Genomic DNA, 20,156 nt, shown 5'->3' with positions numbered 1-20,156 from the left:
TCTTGCTAGTGGCGTCAAGGCCAATGAGTAGGAGCGGCGATCCGCAATTTTTCTATCTCTCATGGGCAGCTCGACGTACGAATTACTCCGTACACTGGTGCATCCGCAAGTTCCCGCGACACTTGAATTGGAGGATGTTCTTGCTACCCTAAAAGCACACTTTTCGTCACAACCGCTTGTCATCACGAAGCGCTTTAAGTTTTATCATCGCAGTCAGCGTGAGGGAGAGAGCGTTGTAGAGTTTTTGGCGGCGTTACGGAAGTTGTCACCACACTGTGAAGTGGGCGCCTTTTTAGTTGACGCGCTGCGCGACCGCTTCGTTTGCGGTCTACGTGGCAGCAACAGTCAGAAGAAGCTTCTCACGGAAGATCAACTCACGTTGACAAGAGCAAGTGCCATCGCCCACAGTATGGAAGAGGCGGCGCGCCAATCTACCCAGATGCGCGATGTTTTGACTGACTCGCCAATAGGGGTGGGTAAACTCACGATGGGGCGAAACAACTCACTCGTTTTGGAATGCGGAAGTGGAAGCAAGTCCACCCGCAATGGAATGAACGGCGAACGTAATGCAGGTGGCAGTGCAGGCAAGAGAGACTCATGTTACCGCTGCACTAAGCGTGGTCATCTTCCACAAGATTGCAAATGGAAGGACGCCTCATGCCACAAATGCCACAAAAGAGGGCATATTAGTCCAGCTTGTCGCGCACCACGAAAGCCAAACGTGACCAAGTACGTGGAATCCAGTAACGTCCACAATGATACCGAGAAGGAAGATCTTCAGCTTTTCACAATTCGCCGTGGTGGTAGATATGGATCACTAATGATGTCAGCTAAAATTGCAGGTGTGGACATTGAAATGGAAACAGATACAGGCGCTGCCGTATCTCTTATCTCTGAGACCATCTGAAAAGAGCGTCTCCCTCACGTGAAATTGGAGCCTTCAAAGCAGCATCTCTCTACTTATACGGGAGAGCGTATTAGAGTCATGGGTGAAGCCATACTAGCACTCCGTTGCAATGGCCAGACCGCTCACGTTCCGCTTGTTGTGGTTCCCGGGAAGGAAACGTCCTTATTTGGCCATAATTGTTTAGATGTAATCCGAATTGATTGGCCTGGAATCAAGCGCATGCAAAAGAGAAGTTTATTGTAGAATTTCCTAGAGAAGTATGCTGAAGTTTTCAGAAATGAATTGGGGACACTCAAGGAGTACAAAGAACATTTAACCTTGGAGGAGGGAGCTACACCAAGGTTCCTCAAATCACGGCAAGTACCTTTTGCATTGAAGACGGTCATTGAGAAAGAGCTTGAAAAGTTGACTCGACTTGGTATCATTGAACGTATCGGCCGCTGTAAATGGGCTGCACCGTTAGTTGCGGTTCCTAAACCAGACGGTTGTATTCGTCTGTGTGGTGACTACAAAGTTACAGTAAACCCATCTCTGAAGGTTGATGTACATCCCTTGCCAAATTCAGAAGATTTGTTTGCAACATTATTAGGAGATGTGATGTTTTCTAAACTAGACCCAGCACATGCGTATCAACAAGTTCTCTTGGACGAGGAGTCTCGGAAATTTGTAACTGTCATTACACACCGGGGTCTATTTCAATATACTCGTTTACCCTTTGGTATTCTATCAGCTACCGCTATATTTCAAGAGATAATGGACAAGCTGCTACAAGGAATTGCAAACATTGCATGCTACTTTGACGATACTCTGATTAGTGGGTCTAGTGTAAAAGAGCACAATGAAATGCTTGAGAAAGTCTTGGACAGGCTCATGAGCCATGGGTTACGATTGAAGAAGAAAAGATGCTCATTCATGATGTCAGAAGTTGATTATTTGGGGCAAAAGATTAGCGTTGCTGGACTGGAGACAACCGACAGTAAAGTAGCATCAGTGCTATAAGCCCATACGCCAAAGAATGTGCAGGAATACGGTCATTTCTGGGCCTTGTCAACTATTATGGCAGATTCATACCTAACCTAGCAAACGTAGCTCGTCCTCTGAATATGTTATTGAGAAAGAATTGTCAATGGAAATAGTCTGGAGACCAAGCCCAAGCGTTTGACAGATTGAAAAACAGGCTTGCATCAGCCGATGTTTTCACTCATTATGATGTTACTTTACCACTGAAATTAGCGTGTGATGCCTCATGGCATGAAATTGGCACTTTGGTTGCACAGCTCATGCCTGATGGCCTAGAGAGACCTATTGCTTACGCTTCCCGGTCATTGACCAAGACCGAAGAAAACTACGCCCAAATTGAGAAGAAAGCGCTTGGAATTATACTTGGTGTCAAGACATTTTACAAATATCTTTATGGAGGAAAATTTCTTTTGGTAACCGACCACAAGGCGCTAACAACCATGTTATGACCTAAGACAGGAGTCCCTGTATTAGCTGCAGCGAGGATGCAAAGATGGGCTCTCACTCTAAGTGCCTACCATTACGACATACAATTCAAGCCCAAAGCTCAGCATGGCAACGCTGATGGACTGTCACGCTTACTTCTGCCCAGTGTAAGGGTGAAAGAGGAAATGAGTGAAACTGCTGCTGCTTATATCATCAACTTCAAACAGATCAACAAGCTACCTGTCACAGCAGCAAGGCTGAAGGAAGAGACTGCAAGTAATCCTGTTTTGAGCAAGGTTCTGCGTTATCCCCAGAGAAGATGGCCTAAATCAATTGATGCTAAGCTGCGCCCCTTTCTTGTCAACAAGGAAGAACTTACAGTAGATAGTGCCTGCTTATTCAGAGGTTTCCGCTTGGTGATTCCACCATCGCTGCAGCCAGACATCAAGAAGGAGTTACATACAAGTCGTCTTGGTATCGTACGCATGAAGGGTTTGGCTAGGCTATATGTGCGGTGGCCAGGAACAGACAGACAGATTGAGCAGGTTGTCGGAGATTGTGCTGGTTGTCAATTGAATCGCCAGGCACCAAGAGTAGCTTCATTACATTCTTGGGCATGGCCTACTCGACAGCGGGAAAAGATACATATAGATTTGCATGACCTTTCCTCGGCAGCATGTTTTTTGTCGTTATTGATGCCATTCCAAACGGCCTGAAGTTATAACGATGAAATCAATAACGTCAAAGAAAAATATCGAAGTTTTGTGATCATTGTTTAGCCGATATGGAATTACAGAGCAATTGGTCTCAGAAAATGGACCACAATAGACTTCTCAAGAATTCAAGGAATTTCTTCAGATGAATGGAATAAAACACATCACCAGTGCTCCACGTCACCCATCTACTAATGGTGAGGCCGAATACTCACCAATGTGATGAGGGAACTCTGTATCAAAAGTTGTCTCGGTTTCTGTTAAATTATCGAACCATCCCTCATTCCACTATTGGTATATCAGCATCCGAGCAGTTTTTGTCAAGACGTCTTTGGACACGACTAGAATTACTTCATGCTAGCATCAAGAAGGCAGTCCATGAGAAACAAGCACAGCAAAGAAAGTACCATGATGCTCATATTAAGTCTAGACTTTTTAAAGTGGGGCAGTCTGTATTGGCAAGGAACTACTATGGTCGTGAAAAATGGTGCTACCGAAGAGTCTTAGAAAGAACTGGCCGTACCTCTTACCGTTTGGAAATGGCCAATGGTATAGTATGGGGTAGACATGCAGACCATATTCTAGAGACAGGAAAAATGGTAGAAGAACCTGAAACTGCTATACATTTACTGGAGCTACCAACAGTTCGAAAGGCGTACTATCTCCTCAACAAGATGGAAGTGAGAAACCACAGCAGATTCTGTCTGAATTTGGGTGTGATCATGGCACAGCTGCAAGCCATGAAGCTCAACAGACTCAGACTGCTCTGTTAACTGAGACCTCTTTACTGTGAGTACTCTTACCACCACAGAGACCTCTGCGACGCACATTCCACCTTTACGTCGTTTCACGACAACCAGAAAGTTCCCAAATAGACTGGGTCTGGACTTGTAGTTTTAGTGGGGAGGAAATGTAGTGTCTGTATACAATACTTTTGTGGTTTATGGTAATATAGATAAGTAGCAAGTATCACACTGTTTTGTTTACTACATTAGTTGCTAGCTTGTAACATATCTGAGTATTACCCTACCTTCTGTGTACAAGTCTTCCCCAACATAACAGATAGTATATAGATATAGATAGTATATAGATATAGATAAATAGTATATAGATATAGACAGTTTGTAAGAAACCTCTAGGGGTGTAGCTTTTTGTCTCTAAATTCTTTATGTAGTAAGAGTCATTGACTGGATCATAGGGGTTACAGACGATTTCCAATTCTGAAAGACACTTTCAGTTCTATTGACACGTATTGTTGTATAGCTTTGGATTTGCATTGTATATTCATGATGTCTAACAATATATGAAATATCAGAGTAGTCGTTTTTCTTTTCTCGTAATATTTGTGTAGATGGATTTGTAACTGTGACTTCTAATTATAGTTGCCAGAATCTCTCTACTTCTTTGGTGAGATGATCCCGGTGATGCTTTTTAGATAAGATGAGATGGATATCCTTCTGTTGTTGTTCTTGTTGTTGACTTACTTTCAAATGGTTAATAAAGCCTGTTCAATCCATAGACATGGATAGAATATATTTTATTAGGAGCCCTTTCAGTTATAGGCTGGTCTTGCAAGGAATTCTGCTTTTATACAAAAAGTGTGTATGACCCTAGATGCGCGTCTTTAAAGTTTGCAGTTGGAGAGGCGCAATTGAGGAGAGAGAAATGAGAAGAGACAAGGGAGTGCAAACAGAAGGTCTCACCGTTGAAAACTTCCACGCGTCCGGCGTTCTCAACCGTTCCTCCTCGCAATCTGACCGTCACTGCAAGGACACATTTCAGAGATTTACTTACAGCGAACGTGCATGCCAGCATGCACTGATAGACTCTTCATACCGTTGAAGGTCACGTTTGTCGAAGGATCTAGAAGAGACAACGCACATCCTGTAATGTCAAGCTACTGGATGATGCAGACAAACTCAAACCTACAGCAAACGACTCCAGCGTCTTCACTGTGTGCACAGTTTGCATCACTTACTGTCACGTGGGTGCAATCCTGTGACAGCCAAACAAGTTGTTTGAATATACATACACTCAAGCTCCTTTATTTCTTGTTGTTCAGTTAACCTGTATTGTATATTCGTGTCCGTTACAGGCGACGTCGTCCATCCAAATCGGAACGTCGTCGTTGACCGAACCATATCGGCCGTTCGAGACGGCCATTACTGCTGTACCGAAGCCGAGCTGGCGACACACGACTGCTGCATCCAGCATGTCCCATTCGTCGTCACAGACGGTGCCCCACAATCCATCTACAGAAAGAAGGCGACAGGCATGCTTGAAACCTTGCAACTCATGTCATTGATTTTGATGTTGTGAGGCGTGAGCATTGCTTACAATGCTGACAATGTTTTATGCAAGTCTGTCGTCTGTTTGAGTATCTAACTTACTGACGTAGACTTCAACTCGCCCGTTTTCTGCTGTCGCTCCATCTCGCAGACGCACAGCAGCTGCAAACAAAAACACAGTCAGTGTAAAAGCATCGATGTGCTATGGCAAGGATGTGCCTTTAAGTGCGGTGCAGAGCCCTATATATGAGTGCATTGTCTCACGTAGCAAGACCCATTTCCCGCATCATTGTCAAAGGCAAGGGTCCAAATTTGTTCGGTAGAAACTGAATGTAGACCCTAAAACTGAAATGGGAAGAGATATTCCACCTCCATATCACTGGTAGAACATCACACGAGGAAAGAAGGATTCAACATAACGACCTCATTACCAAATAGCAGAAAGTATTCATGGAGGAGATGGGACTACTGGAGGGAGCAACAGCATCGATAGCAGTGAGATCAGATACTACACCTCTGTTTTTCAAGCTTAGACCTGTACCATATGCGTGCAAAGAGCTATTCGAACAGGAGTTGAGGCGGTTGGAAGAAGACGAAATTATAGAAGCCGTTCGATTCTCTCATTGGGCTGCTGCAGTAGTACCGGTTCTAAAACGGGACCGCTCAATCAGGATATGCGGTGACTTTAGGTTGACGATTAACCAGGCTGCCCCTTGTCAGAAATACCAATTGCCAAAGATTAATGATATATCCGACTCTTTAGCTGGAGGTCGGCTGCTCACCAAGTTAGATCTAAGCCAAACTTATCAGCAGGTGGCACTTGATGAGACGTCGCAGAAGTAGGTAATCATAAATACTCACTTGGGGTTGTTCAAGTACAAACGCCTACCTATTGAGGTTGCCTCGGGTCCAGCCATTTTTCAAAGGGTAATGGACACTCTCCTTCAGGATATTTCCATAACAGTAGTCTATTTAGACGATATTCTAGTGTCAGGACGTATTCTGGAGAAACACTTGCAGAACCTAGAAATGGTACTACAACGGCTAGCCAACTCGGGATTGCGACTAAAGCTGACTAAATGCGGGTTTTTGCAAAAAGAAGTCAGTTACTTAGGCCATACTATCAACGGCAAGGGGCTAGCACCAGACAAGAAGAAAGCGATGGCTATTCAAACTGCACCCGAACCTAAAACGTTTACGGAATTACGATCTTTGTTGGGTATGATAAATTACTATGGCCGCTTTTTAGCGAAGCTGGCTTCTAGGATGGCTCCACTGTATCAGCTTTTGCGCCAGAACGTACGTTGGCAGCGGAAAGAGTAGCATAAGGAAGCGTTCAGACAAGCAAAGGAGGCTGTCCAGTCTAGTCAAGTGATGATACATTTTGACCCAAGGAAGGAAGTCATCTTAACCTGTGATGCCTCACCGTACGGGGTAGGAGCCGTGTTTTCAAAAGGAGATATGCGCAGATAGACCGCGAAGCACTCGCACTGCTGTTCGGAGTGAAGAAGTTTTACCAATACTTGAGTGGAAGAGCATTTAAAATCCTTACCGATCACAAGCCGTTGGTCTCGTTGTTAGGAGAGAATAAGGGCGTGCCGTTGATAGCATCAGGTCGCATGCACAGTTGGACAATAACGTGATCTGGGTATCAGTATAAACTACGTTATCGACCAGGGACGACAATTGCCAAAGCCGATGCACTCAGTCGGTTACCTTTGTCTGTTAAACCAGAAGTGACAGAGGATCCTAATAAATCGGTGCTATTACTGCACATCTTGCAAATGACCTCTGCCAGACCGATAACAACTGTACAACTTTGGCAATTGACAGGCAGAGATGGACAACAGGCAACTGTCAGGCATTATGTGTTGGGTGGATGACCGAGAGAAGTAGACTCCGAGCTCCAACATTACTGGAATCGCGGTCACGAGCTAAGTGTCTTGGGTGGTTGTGTACTGTGGGGGTCGCGAGTCATTATACCTCAGAAGGCGTGGCCGATGGTGTTGGAGGAATTACATGTGGCTCACCCGGTAGTATCTAGAATGAAAAGCCTAGCAAGAAGTTACATTTAGTGGCCGGGATTGGATGCTGATATAGAGAAGATAGCAAAATCTTGCGGTACATGCCAAGAGCATCAGCGATCACAACCAAAGCGCCTCTTCACCCTTGGGCACAGCCAGTACGTGCGTGGTCGAGATTTCATATCGAATCTGCTGAGCGATTCTTGGGGCTGTGGTTCCTTATACTGTCAGATGCGTACTCTAAATGTTTGGAAGTAAAACCACTGAGTTTCCTCGCAACTGGACCTACCATTCGGGTGCTACAGTGTATTTTTGCGACCCACGGACTACCTGAAATCATGTTCAGTGATAATGGCTCTGCCGTTACGACTCAAGAATTTGGAACTTTATGAAGCGCAAGAGAATTGTGCATATTACAACTGCACCCTACCACCCGTCCTCTAATGGGCTGGCTGAGGGGCTGTTCAAACCTTTAAGGCAGCCATGAAGCGAATGAAAAACAAACAGTGAACACTGGAATCGAAGCTGGATGAATTTCTATTTCGGTACAGAATCAGATCACACGCGACCCCAGGGGAAGCGCCAGCTGTGATTCTGATGGGACGGAGACCAAGAAGCTGCCTGGACTTACTACATCCGCATCTGGCGAGAAAGACAAGGGAAGCACAAGAGCAACAAAGGAAGGATCATGACAAATCTTGCAGTTACCGCAATCTGCAGACGGAGCAAACAGTGTCTGTGCATAACTTTGGCAAGGGCCAGGATTGGTTAGCAGGCATAGTTGAGAGTCAAACGGGACTCTTATCGTTCAGAGTGAGATTAGAGGACGGACGGTCAGTCAAGCGACACATGGATCACGTTCGACAGAGAACGACCGGGACTAAAAGTCCAGGGGGACAAGCAATGATAGAGTACAGTCTCAAAATTGGGTAGGCCAACAGCAAGGAGAAGAGAGCACAAGATTGTCAACAGCAGCGAACGCTGCGAATGTCACCAAACATCAGCAAACAGAACAAGCAGAGACAGATGTTGATCAGCAATTGGAAACGAGAGCTGCCGACGTTCCGCCTGTTCTCAGGCGTTCCGCACGGATTTCGAGACCTCCAGAGAAACTGGATCTGTAGTGTAATAATGTGGGAACTTAGAAAATGTAGAGGAAAGAGATGTAGTAGTTTAGGGTTGTTTTGGGGGAGACGTCTCGGGGGCGCCGACGCAGTGCGAGAGACTAAGTTTGTTTGGCAGCTTCGTTGTGTTGTTGAGTTAGAGTGCTAATACACGAGTCTAGATACCACAGTTAACAAGACAGACAGACAGACCACAGGCAGGTGTTGGTGGCATCTTACTGCAAATAACTCCTGAATCTTTCGTATGATCGCAATTATTGACTCCCCATCCTGAGAAAGTGCAGTCTTCAAGCCTGGCTTCATCTCCTGAACACTCAACATCGTCCATCCATATGCTGCCGTTTCCTTCTCCAAAAGAGCTTCCCGTTGAACTGAGGGTTGCGTCAGGAAACCCGAGCTGACGACACACCACCCTAGCATCCGAAAGATCCCAACCGTCGTCGCAGACAGTGCCCCACATCCCAGCTACAGACACACATCAGATCAACATGAATATTTTATGTATAGCAACAGTAAAAGCACAACAGTGCGTTGCTCAATAAGGCCCTGGCTTGCGCTCAATATTGGTACGCGTTAACTTCTAGACAATAATTATGGACAAGGTGTGGTAAGTATTACATAGATAAATATAAGTAGATAATGTACAGATATAGATAGATAGTATATAGATATGGATAGATAGTATATAGATAAAGATTGATAGTATATAGATATAGATAGATAGCATATAGATGTAGCTAGATAGTGTATAGATATAGATACATAGTATATAGATATAGACAGTTTGTAGGAACCCACTAGGGGTGTAGCTTTTTGTCTCTTAATAGTTTATGTAGTAAGAGTCATTGACTGGATCATAGGTCTTACAGAAGATTTCTAATTCTGCAAAGACACTTCCAGTTCTATTGACAATTATAGTTGCATTGTTATGGATTTACGTTGTATATCATGATGTATAAGAATATATGAAATATCAAAGTAGTCGTTTTCCTTTTTCTTGTAGTATTTGTGTAGATGGATTTGTAACTGTGACTTCTAATTATACTTGCCACCTTCTCTCCACTTCTTTGGTGAGATGATCCCGGTGATGCTGCTAAGATAAGATGAGATGGATAACATTCTGTTGTTGTTCTTGTTGTTGACCTATTTTCAAATGGTTAATAAAGCCTGTTCAATACGTAGATATGAATAGAATATATTCAGTAGGAGCCCTTTCAGCTACAGGCTGGTCTTGCAAGGGATTCTGCTTTAATACAAAAGTCTGTATGACCCTAGCGGCTCGTCTTATAAAGTTTGCACTTCGAGAGACGCAACCGAGGAGAGAGAAGAGAGAAGAGACAAGGAAACGCGGACAGAATGTCTCACCGTGAAAAACTTCCACGCGTCCGGCGTTCTCAAACGTTCCTCCTCGCAGTCTGACCGTCACTGCAAGAACACATTTCAGAGATTTACTCTACAGCGAACGTGCAAAGTGTCACTCAAACCTACAGCAAACGACTCCAGCGTCTTGACTGTGTGCACAGTTTGCATCACTTGCTGTCACGTGGGTGCAATCCTGTGACAGCCAAACAAGTTGTTTAAATATACATACAATCAAACTCCTTTCTTTCTTGTTGGTCAGTTAACCTGTATTGTGTCTTCGTGTCCTTTACAGGCGACGTCGTCCATCCAAATCGGAACGTCGTCGTTGACCGAACCATATCGGCCGTTCGAGACTGCCATCACTGCTGTAGCAAAGCCGAGCTGGCGACACACGACTGCTGCATCGAGCCTGTCCCATTTGTCGTCACAGACGGTACCCCACAATCCATCTACAGGATTAAGGCGACAGGCATGCTTGAAACATTGCAACTCGTGTCATTTATTCTGATGTTGTGAGGCGTGAGCATCGCTTTCGATGCTGTCAATGTTGTATGCAAGTCTGTCGTCTGTTTGAGTATCTAACTTACTGCTGTAGACTTCAACTCGCCCGTTTTCTGCTGTCGTTCCATCTCGCAGACGCACAGCAGCTGCAAACAGGAACAAAGTCAGTGTAAAAGCATCGATGTCCTATGGCAAGGATGTGCCTTGATGTGCTGGTGCAGAGCCGTATCTATGGGGTGCATAGCCTCGCGTAGCCAGACCCATTTCCCGCGTCATACTTTTGCAAAAATAGGGTCTGACGCGATTGCTTTGAAATCGTCGTGTTGCCGCTTGTACGATAAAAGGGCAACTAAAGACCGTATGAGCATGGTACTACTCAGTACTTATTGGTTACATGAAGAGCGCAAAAAAGAGGCTGGACGTACACATTGACTCGCAGGTGTGATTGTCGACATCTGGCACGCTAATTAACACGCTTCATTGTCCGGTCGTTGGTCCACAGCGGTATTACTGTGACCCTAGCGCAGACGCGCTCAGAGTTAATGAAGGAACAGCCAATCACAAACCGCTGACGTTCATGAGCGGATGTTTGCCTATGGGTATGATGAGCTGTGATAGCGTTGATAATTACAAACTAGAGGTATGCAATGTATATGAAAGGGTTTGGACTAGAGCTTGTCCTATTACCGCCAGACTCTCACACTTACGCTACACCACTGCATCAGACGTCATACCGTTAGACAAAGGGTCATTGGCCATAGTTCCTACACATTTATTGGAAAGAACAAAATAGTTAACCAGACAGACAGACACAGACAGGCACGTCTTTGTGGCATCTTACTGCAAATAACTCCTGACTCTTCCGTATGGTCGCAACTATTGTCTCCCCATCCTGAGAAAAAGCAGTATTCAAGCCTGGGTTCAACTCCTGAACACTCAACATTGTCCATCCATATGCTGCCGTTTCCTTCTCCAAAAGAGCTTCCTGTTAAACTGAGGATTGCGTCAGAAAACCCGAGCTGACGACACACCACCCTAGCATCCACAAGATCCCAACCGTTGTCGCAGACAGTGCCCCACATCCCACCTACAGACACACATCAGATCAGCATGAATAATTTATGTATGGCAACATAAAATGCACAACAGTGCGTGGCTCACTAGGGCCCTGGCTTGCGACCAATATTGGTACGTGTTGCTTTCTAGACAATAATTATGGACATGGTCTGATAAGTCTTACATAGATACGTATAGGTAGATAGTGTATAGATATAGATAGATAGAGTAGTGTCTGTATACGGGACGTTTGTGATATATGGTAATATAGATAAGTGGCAGGTATCACACTGTTTCGTTTACTACATTAGTTGCTAGCTTGCAACCGATCTGAGTATCACCCTAACGTTTGTGTACGAGTTTTTCTCAACATAACAACTGGCGACGAGGATGGCGAATGCAGTTCCTACACTTGGATACTTGGAGCCGTTTGATCCTACAGTTACGACGTGGCAGTCATGGTCTGAACGACTATCAGTATTCTTTCTTGCTAGTGGCGTCAAGGCCAATGAGTAGGAGCGGCGATCCGCAATTTTTCTATCTCTCATGGGCAGCTCGACGTACGAATTACTCCGTACACTGGTGCATCCGCAAGTTCCCGCGACACTTGAATTGGAGGATGTTCTTGCTACCCTAAAAGCACACTTTTCGCCACAACCGCTTGTCATCACGAAGCGCTTTAAGTTTTATCATCGCAGTCAGCGTGATGGAGAGAGCGTTGTAGAGTTTTTGGCGGCGTTACGGAAGTTGTCACCACACTGTGAATTGGGCGCCTTTTTAGTTGACGCGCTGCGCGACCGCTTCGTTTGCGGTCTACGTGGCAGCAACAGTCAGAAGAAGCTTCTCACGGAAGATCAACTCACGTTGACAAGAGCAAGTGCCATCGCCCACAGTATGGAAGAGGCGGCGCGCCAATCTACCCAGATGCGCGATGTTTTGACTGACTCGCCAAGAGGGGTGGGTAAACTCACGATGGGGCGAAACAACTCACACGTTTTGGAATGCGGAAGTGGAAGCAAGTCCACCCGCAATGGAATGAACGGCGAACGTAATGCAAGTGGCAGTGCAGGCAAGAGAGACTCATGTTACCGCTGCACTAAGCGTGGTCATGTTCTACAAGATTGCAAGTGGAAGGACGCCTCATGCCACAAATGCCACAAAAGAGGGCATATTAGTCCAGCTTGTCGCGCACCACGAAAGCCAAACGTGACCAAGTACGTGGAATCCAGTAACGTCCACAATGATACCGAGAAGAAAGATCTTCAGCTTTTCACAATTCGCCGTGGTGGTAGAGATGGATCAGTAATGATGTCAGCTAAAATTGCAGGTGTGGACATTGAAATGGAAACAGATACAGGCGCTGTCGTATCTCTTATCTCTGAGACCACCTGGAAAGAGCGTCTCCCTCACGTGAAATTGGAGCCTTCAAAGCAGCATCTCTCTACTTATACGGTAGAGCGTATTAGAGTCATGGGTGAAGCCATACTAGCACTCCGTTGCAATGGCCAGACCGCTCACGTTCCGCTTGTTGTGGTTCCCGGGAAGGAAACGTCCTTATTTGGCCATAATTGTTTAGATGTAATCCGAATAGATTGGCCTGGAATCAAGCGCATGCAAAAGAGAAGTTTATTGTAGATTTTCCTAGAGAAGTATGCTGAAGTTTTCAGAGATGAATTGGGGACACTCAAGGAGTACAAAGCACATTTAACCTTGGAGGAGGAAGCTACACCAAGGTTCCTCAAATCACGGCAAGTACCTTTTGCATTGAAGACGGTCATTGATAAAGAGCTTGAAAAGTTGACTCGTCTTGGTATCATTGAACGTATCGGCCGCTGTAAATGGGCTGCACCGTTAGTTGCGGTTCCTAAACCAGACGGTTGTATTCGTCTGTGTGGTGACTACAAAGTTACAGTGAACCCATCTCTGAAGGTTGATGTACATCCCTTGCCAAATCCAGAAGATTTGTTTGCAACATTATTAGGAGATGTGATGTTTTCTAAACTAGACCTAGCACATGCGTATCAACAAGTTCTCTTGGACGAGGAGTCTCGGAAATTTGTAACTGTCAATACACACCGGGGTCTATTTCAATATACTCGTTTACCCTTTGGTATTCCATCAGCTACCGCTATATTTCAAGAGATAATGGACAAGCTGCTACAAGGAATTGCAGGCGTTGCATGCTACCTTGACGATACTCTGATTAGTGGGTCTAGTGTAAAAGAGCACAATGAAATGCTTGAGAAAGTCTTGGACAGGCTGATGAGCCATGGGTTACGATTGAAGAAGAAAAGATGCTCATTCATGATGTCAGAAGTTGATTATTTGGGGCAAAAGATTAGCGTTGCTGGACTGGAGACAACCGACAGTAAAGTAGCATCAGTGCTATTTATAAACCCCTACGCCAAAGAATGTGCAGGAATTACGCTCATGTCTGGGCCTTGTCAACTATTATGGCAGATTCATACCTAACCTAGCAAACGTAGCTCGTCCTCTGTATATCTTATTGAGAAAGAATTGTCAATGGAAATGGTGTGGCGACCAAGCACAAGCGTTTGACAGATTGAAAAACAGGCTTGCATCAGCCGATGTTTTCACTCATTATGATGTTAATTTACCACTGAAATTAGCGTGTGAAGCTTCATGGCATGGAATTGGCACTTTGGTTGCACACCTGATGCCTGATGGCCTAGAGAGACCTATTGCTTACGCTTCCCGGTCATTGACCAAGACCGAAGAAAACTACGCCCCAATTGAGAAGGAAGCGCTTGGAATTATTTTTGGTGTCAAGACATTTTACAAATATTTCTATGGACGGAAATTTCTTTTGGTAACCGACCACAAGGCGCTAACAACCATGTTATGACCTAAGATAGGAGTCCCTGTATTAGCTGCTGCGAGGATGCAAAGATGGGCTCTCACTCTAAGTGCCTACCATTACGACATACAATTCAAGCCCACAGCTCAGCATGGCAACGCTGATGGACTGTCACGCTTACCTCTGCCCAGTGTAAGGGGGAAAGAGGAAATGAGTGAAGCTGTTGCAGCTTATATCATCAACGTCAAACAGATCAACAAGCTACCTGTCACAACAGCAAGGCTGAAGGAAGAGATTGCAAGTAATCCTGTTTTGAGCAAGGTTCTGCGTTATCCCCAGAGAAGATGGCTTGAATCAATTGATGCTAAGCTGCGCCCCTTTCTTGTCAACAAGGAAGAACTTACAGTAGATAATGGCTGCTTTTTCAGAGGTGTCCGCTTGGTGATTTCACCATCGCTACACCCAGACATCAAGAAGGAGTTACATACAAGTCGTCTTGGTATCGTACGCATGAAGGGTTTGGCTAGGCTATATGTGCGGTGGCCAGGAACAGACAGACAGATTGAGCAGATTGTCAGAGATTGTGCTGGTTGTCAATTGAATCGCAAGTCACCGAGAGTAGCTTCATTACATTCTTGGGCATAGTCTACTCGACCGCGTGAACGGATACATATAGATTTTGCAGGACCTTTCTTCGGCAGTATGTTTTTCGTCGTTATTGATGCCCATTTCAAACGGCCTGAAGTTATAACAATGAAATCAATTACATCAGAGAAGTATATCGAGGTTTTGATGTCATTGTTTAGCCGATATGGAATCCCAGAACAATTGGTCTCAGACAATGGGCTACAATTTACTTCTCAAGAATTCAAGGAATTTCTTCAGATGAATGTAGTAAAACACATCACCAGTGCTCCACGTCACCCATCTACTAATGGTAAGGCCGAACGGTTTGTTCAAACCCTCAAGAAAGCCTTGAACGCTCACCAATGTGATGAGGGAACTCTGCATCAAAAGTTGTCTCGGTTTCTGTTAAATTATCGAACCATCCCTCATTCCACTATTGGTATATCAGCATCCGAGCTGTTTTTGTCAAGACGTCTTCGGACACGACTAGAATTACTTCATACTAGCATCAAGAAGGCAGTCCATGAGAAACAAGCACAGCAAAGAAAGTACCATAATGCTCATATTAAGTCTAGAATTTTTGAAGTGGAGAAGTCTGTATTGGCAAGGAACTACTATGGTCGTGAAAAATCTTGCTACCGAAGAGTCTTAGAGAGAACTGGCGGTACCTCTTACCGTTTGGAAATGGCCAATGGTATAGTATGGGGTAGACATGCAGACCATATTCTAAAGACAGGAAAAATGGGAGAAGAATCTGAAGCTGCACTACCTCTAATGGATCTACCAACAGTTCCGAAAGGCGTACTATCTCCTCAACAAGAAGGAAGTCAGAAATCACAGCAGATTCTGTCTGAATTTGGGTGTGATCATGGCACAGCTGCAAGCCATAAAGCTCAACAGACTCAGACTGCTCTGTTAACTGAGACCACTTCTACTGTGACTACTCCTACCACGACAGAGACCTCTGCGACGCACATTCCACCTCTACGTCGTTTCACGACAACCAGAACGTTCCCAAATAGACTGGGTTGGGACTTGTAGTTTTAGTGGAGAGGAAATGTAGTGTCTGTATACGAGACGTTTGTGGTTTATGGTAATATAGATAAGCAGCAAATATCACACTGTTTTGTTTACTACATTAGTTTCTAGCTTGTAACCGATCTCTGTATTACCCTACCTTTTGTGTAGGAGTCTTCCCCAATATAATAGATAGTATATAGATATAGATAGATAGTATATAGATATAGACAGTTTGTAGGAACCCACTAGGAGTGTAGCTTTTTGTCTCTTAATACTTTATGTAGTAAGAGTCATTGACTGGATCATAGGTGTTACAGAAGATTTCTAATTCTGAAAAGACACATTCATTTCTGTTTACAATTATTGTTGTATTGCTTTGGATTTGCATTGTATATTCATGATGTCTAACAATATATGAAATATCAGAGTAGTCGTTTTCCTTATCCTGTAGTATTTGTGTAGATGGATTTGTAACTGTGACTTCTAATAATAGTTGCCAGAATCTCTCCACTTGTTTGGTGAGATGATTCCGGTGATACTGTTAAGATAAGATGAGATGGATATCCTTCTGTTGTTGTTCTTGTTGTTGACTTATTTTCAAATGGTTAATAAAGCCTGTTCAATCCATAGACATGGATAAAATATATTTTAGTAGTAGCTCTTTCAGCTATAGGCTGGTCTTGCAAGGAATTCTGCTTTAATACAAAAGTGTGTATGACCCTAGAGGCTCGTCTTTAAAGTTTGCAGTTGGAGAGGCGCAATTGAGGAGAGAGAAGAGAGAAGAGACAAGGGAGTGCGAACAGAATGTCTCACCGTGGAAAACTTCCACGCGTCCGGCGTTCTCAACCGTTCCTCCTCGCAATCTGACCGTCACTGCAAGGACACATTTCAGAGATTTACTTACAGCGAACGTGCATGCCAGCATGCACTGATAGACTCTTCATACCGTTGAAGGTCACGTTTGTCGAAGGATCTAGAAGAGACAACGCACATCCTGCAATATCAAGCTACTGGATGATACAGACAAACTCAAACTTACAGCAAACGACTCCAGCGTCTTCACTGTGTGCACAGTTTGCATCACTTTCTGTCACGTGTGTGCACTCCTGCGACAGCCAATCAAGATGTACATACATACACTCAAACTTCTTTCTTTCTTGTTGTTCAGTTAACCTGTATTGTGTCTTCGTGTCCGTTACAGGCGACGTTGTCCATCAAAATCGGAACGTCGTTGTCGACCGAACCATATCGGCCGCTCGAGACTGCCATCACTGCTGTACCGAAGCCGAGCTGCCGACACACGACTGCTGCATCGAGCATGTCCCATTCGTCGTCACAGACGGTGCCCCACAATCCATCTACAGAAAGAAGGTGACAGGCATGCTTGAAACCTTCCAACTCATGTCATTTATTCTGATGTTGTGAGGCGTGAGCATTGCTTTCAATACTGACAATGTTGTATGCAAGTCTGTCGTCTGTTTGAGTATCTAACTTACTGATGTAGACTTCAACTCGCCCGTTTTCTGCTGTCGTTCCATCTCGCAGACGTACAGCAGCTGCACACAGGAACAAAGTCAGTGTAAAAGCATCGATGTCGTATGGTAAAGGATGAGCCTTAATGTGGTGCATACAAACAAACCACATTTTAGAAGATGGTTGTGATCACAAATTTTGCAAAACGTGAGTTGGTTTGGAATCATGAAGGAAAAGGAGTCGGTGAGCTGATGAAGGACAAGATGAGGAGCACGAGCTAACAATACAACACCTCCATCATTTCTGGTCAGGTGATCGAACTTCGAAGTCGGTTAGTCGCCAGTCGGAGGCAAACTCAGCAGCTAGACCTTCACATGCACAGTGTACAGCACATATGGCTGCAACTGGAGCACAGTTGTTACAAAGGTTGCTGTTTCATAAAGAACCAGCACTTGATTTATTGATCTACTAGGGCACATGCACACATACAACTCACTGGCTACGTACACTCCACTGTCATACCTCCTGGCAATCCCCTGCAATAGCACTAACCGATACAGCAACCATTCAATATTTTAAAAGCGGAGCAAAATCGGGTTGTTCTTTCCTACGTCTGTGCAGTAATGCTTTGCCTTACTTTGATTTGAACTTGGAGGTGCAGGTGCAGGTGGTGGTGTTTCCACATCAGTTATTGAATGGACTTGGCTGCACAAGGTGAGAGCACAAAAGAGAGAAACAGCACTCGTCATGTCGATGGCTTCAATAACAGTGGCTTGGTAGGTAGTTAGCTAATCGGTGTGATGTGGTGTGCTGTGAACGTGCCGGAAATCTCCCACGCAAATTCGCAGCCAACAGCTTGCAACGCCCACTTCTGTCTGCTGCTACTGCGGCTGGCACTGCAGAGGTGGGAGCCGCTGAGCTTGTTTGCATTGACCGTGCGCTATTCTTGCTGCAAGTCAACTTCCGTCAACTTTTGTTGCCGTCTGTGTGAGTGCAGATTACAACTGGATGTCATGTGGACACCTCTTAACGAGGCTGTACAACTCTACTGTATCACGGATGGATGGACAATCTAGGATCCATTGCATCATCACTCATGCATGCTACAATATCAACTGCTTCTTCTTTTCTCACTTATCTCCGCTTAATGTGCATAGTAGGAGGGAGAGAGAGTGAAGGTACAAGGTGATGAGATCTAGGAACGCACGATGAATGGTCCGTACGTTATCCATCCATTTGCTGTGACATTGCAGCATCCAAGAAAGTGTGTGTTGTATGTGGAAAGGGATGATTGAATTCATAATGCGATTACTCTCTAACTTTGATTGCTTAGTTAATTAATATACCTGCCATTATATTGTGAGAGGTTACGCAAACACTGAAATTGTCATTATCGACACTAAAGTTTGGCTGATATCCAAACTAGAACACTTTCCACATCAAATCTCCACACGTCTAGATATCAGATTGGAGCGTGTGTCGAAGCGTTACCGCAAGAGACGAACAACAGGATGTTGTCTCGTGTGGTAAGATCCGCCCCGCGTACGCTGGTCTGGCCACGCGAGGCTAATGCCGCACACGTCACATTCACACAGAACAAACAAATAAATATTGCTATATCTGTCTTCCAGCTAGTTTAGTTAAAGTGTCGCGCCTTTTCATCGCCTTGATAATTGAATTAATTTGAGCGCGCATGCGCTAGAGTTAGTGACGGGCATGCCCTGTGGTAGTTTAGCGCATGCGCCTATTGTTATGGCTGGTTATGACATGATTAATTATTAGTGTTGCGTTATCTTGAGTAGCCAGACCCCTCCCTGTCCTCATGCTTCCTGCGTAAGTATGAGGATGGGCAAAGGTCTGACTACAGGTTGGTGCGCATGCGCGTGCTCCAGTCAGACTTTTATTCTTGTTGTCTTTAGTAGTGTTCTGACATCGAACAACACGTAGCTTATCAAACAAGAAAGTAGGAGACGAAGAGAGCGAAATACACGACACAGTTTGAATAAAATGTAGACGTTGATACTAAACATGTCCGCTTGTGAGGAAAATCGGACAAAATCATCATAAACTATTAAAGCCACTACAAACAGACCAGGCAAACATACATACAGCAAACGATGTCAATGTCACCACAGCTACTACTACAGTAGCAGCTCTATTATGTCTTGTCTGCTGACCAACAAGCTAAGCAACAATCTAGTCTAACAAAACAGTATGCATGCAACACACACAGATATCACTGGCAGTCGTTCATGTTGATATTAACAAGCTGTCTCTGGTGAAGTAGAGTCATTCAGAGTGACCGAGAGTGTGACATCTTGCGGACTCTCCATGTGGGGTAATGTGCCCGACATATCAACATACATTTCCCGTTTGGCCGGAACGTTGTATCCTCCACCAGCTTGTCCATCCCCCATGTCAACGTACTGATGCATGCCGGTTTGCAGATCACGCGACTTGTCGTATACCGTGGCTGGTGGAGCAACACGAGACGTCTGTTGTGTGGTGGGTTGTTGCCAGTTAACTGGACTGTCATATTCACCGAATGCTGGAGCACTGCTGTTCATGTCCACATATGCTTCTTTCTTGGTCTCTTGTCTTGCGTCTCTCGGCAGTGTGTTAGCCATGTCCATGTAGCTCTCTTGTTTCTTCATTCTTTCGGCATTCGTCCAAACATCCGGACTCCCACACGTTTCGTCTCTCGGTAATGTCCCCGCCATGTCAACATAACTCATTTGTTTTGCCATCCCATCCTTATCCATCATCATTGTAGCAACTTTGGCATCCAATTGGGACG

The 20,156-nt window shown here is 44.8% G+C and overlaps 2 protein-coding genes across 2 annotated transcripts in view; both read right to left on the bottom strand.

The window, feature by feature from the left end:
* Positions 1 to 9,976: 9,976 nt before the first annotated feature.
* LOC134185404 (deleted in malignant brain tumors 1 protein-like) lies at positions 9,977 to 18,108 on the bottom strand. The gene is made up of 10 exons (XM_062653184.1): positions 17,997 to 18,108; positions 17,383 to 17,442; positions 17,060 to 17,244; positions 16,926 to 16,992; positions 16,833 to 16,859; positions 16,700 to 16,759; positions 11,207 to 11,452; positions 10,452 to 10,511; positions 10,129 to 10,313; positions 9,977 to 10,057 (listed from the first exon to the last, which is right to left on the bottom strand). The coding sequence occupies exons 1-10, from the start codon at positions 18,106 to 18,108 to the stop codon at positions 9,977 to 9,979; spliced, it is 1,083 nt and encodes a 360-aa protein (XP_062509168.1).
* Positions 18,109 to 19,379: 1,271 nt separating this feature from the next.
* Positions 19,380 to 20,156, bottom strand: part of LOC134185403 (uncharacterized) — a 19,964-nt gene continuing 19,187 nt past the window's right edge. The window contains exon 16 of the mRNA XM_062653183.1: positions 19,380 to 20,156. This exon is cut by the window's right edge and continues 563 nt beyond it. Coding sequence (XP_062509167.1) covers positions 19,621 to 20,156 — 536 coding nt within the window. The 3' untranslated portion in view covers positions 19,380 to 19,620.

The sequence above is a fragment of the Corticium candelabrum genome, chromosome 10 (genome assembly GCF_963422355.1).
Source record: "Corticium candelabrum chromosome 10, ooCorCand1.1, whole genome shotgun sequence".
NCBI classification, from domain to species: domain Eukaryota; kingdom Metazoa; phylum Porifera; class Homoscleromorpha; order Homosclerophorida; family Plakinidae; genus Corticium; species Corticium candelabrum.
Note: the sequence above shows the minus strand (reverse complement) of the source record. Positions and strands in the feature narration are given on the sequence as shown.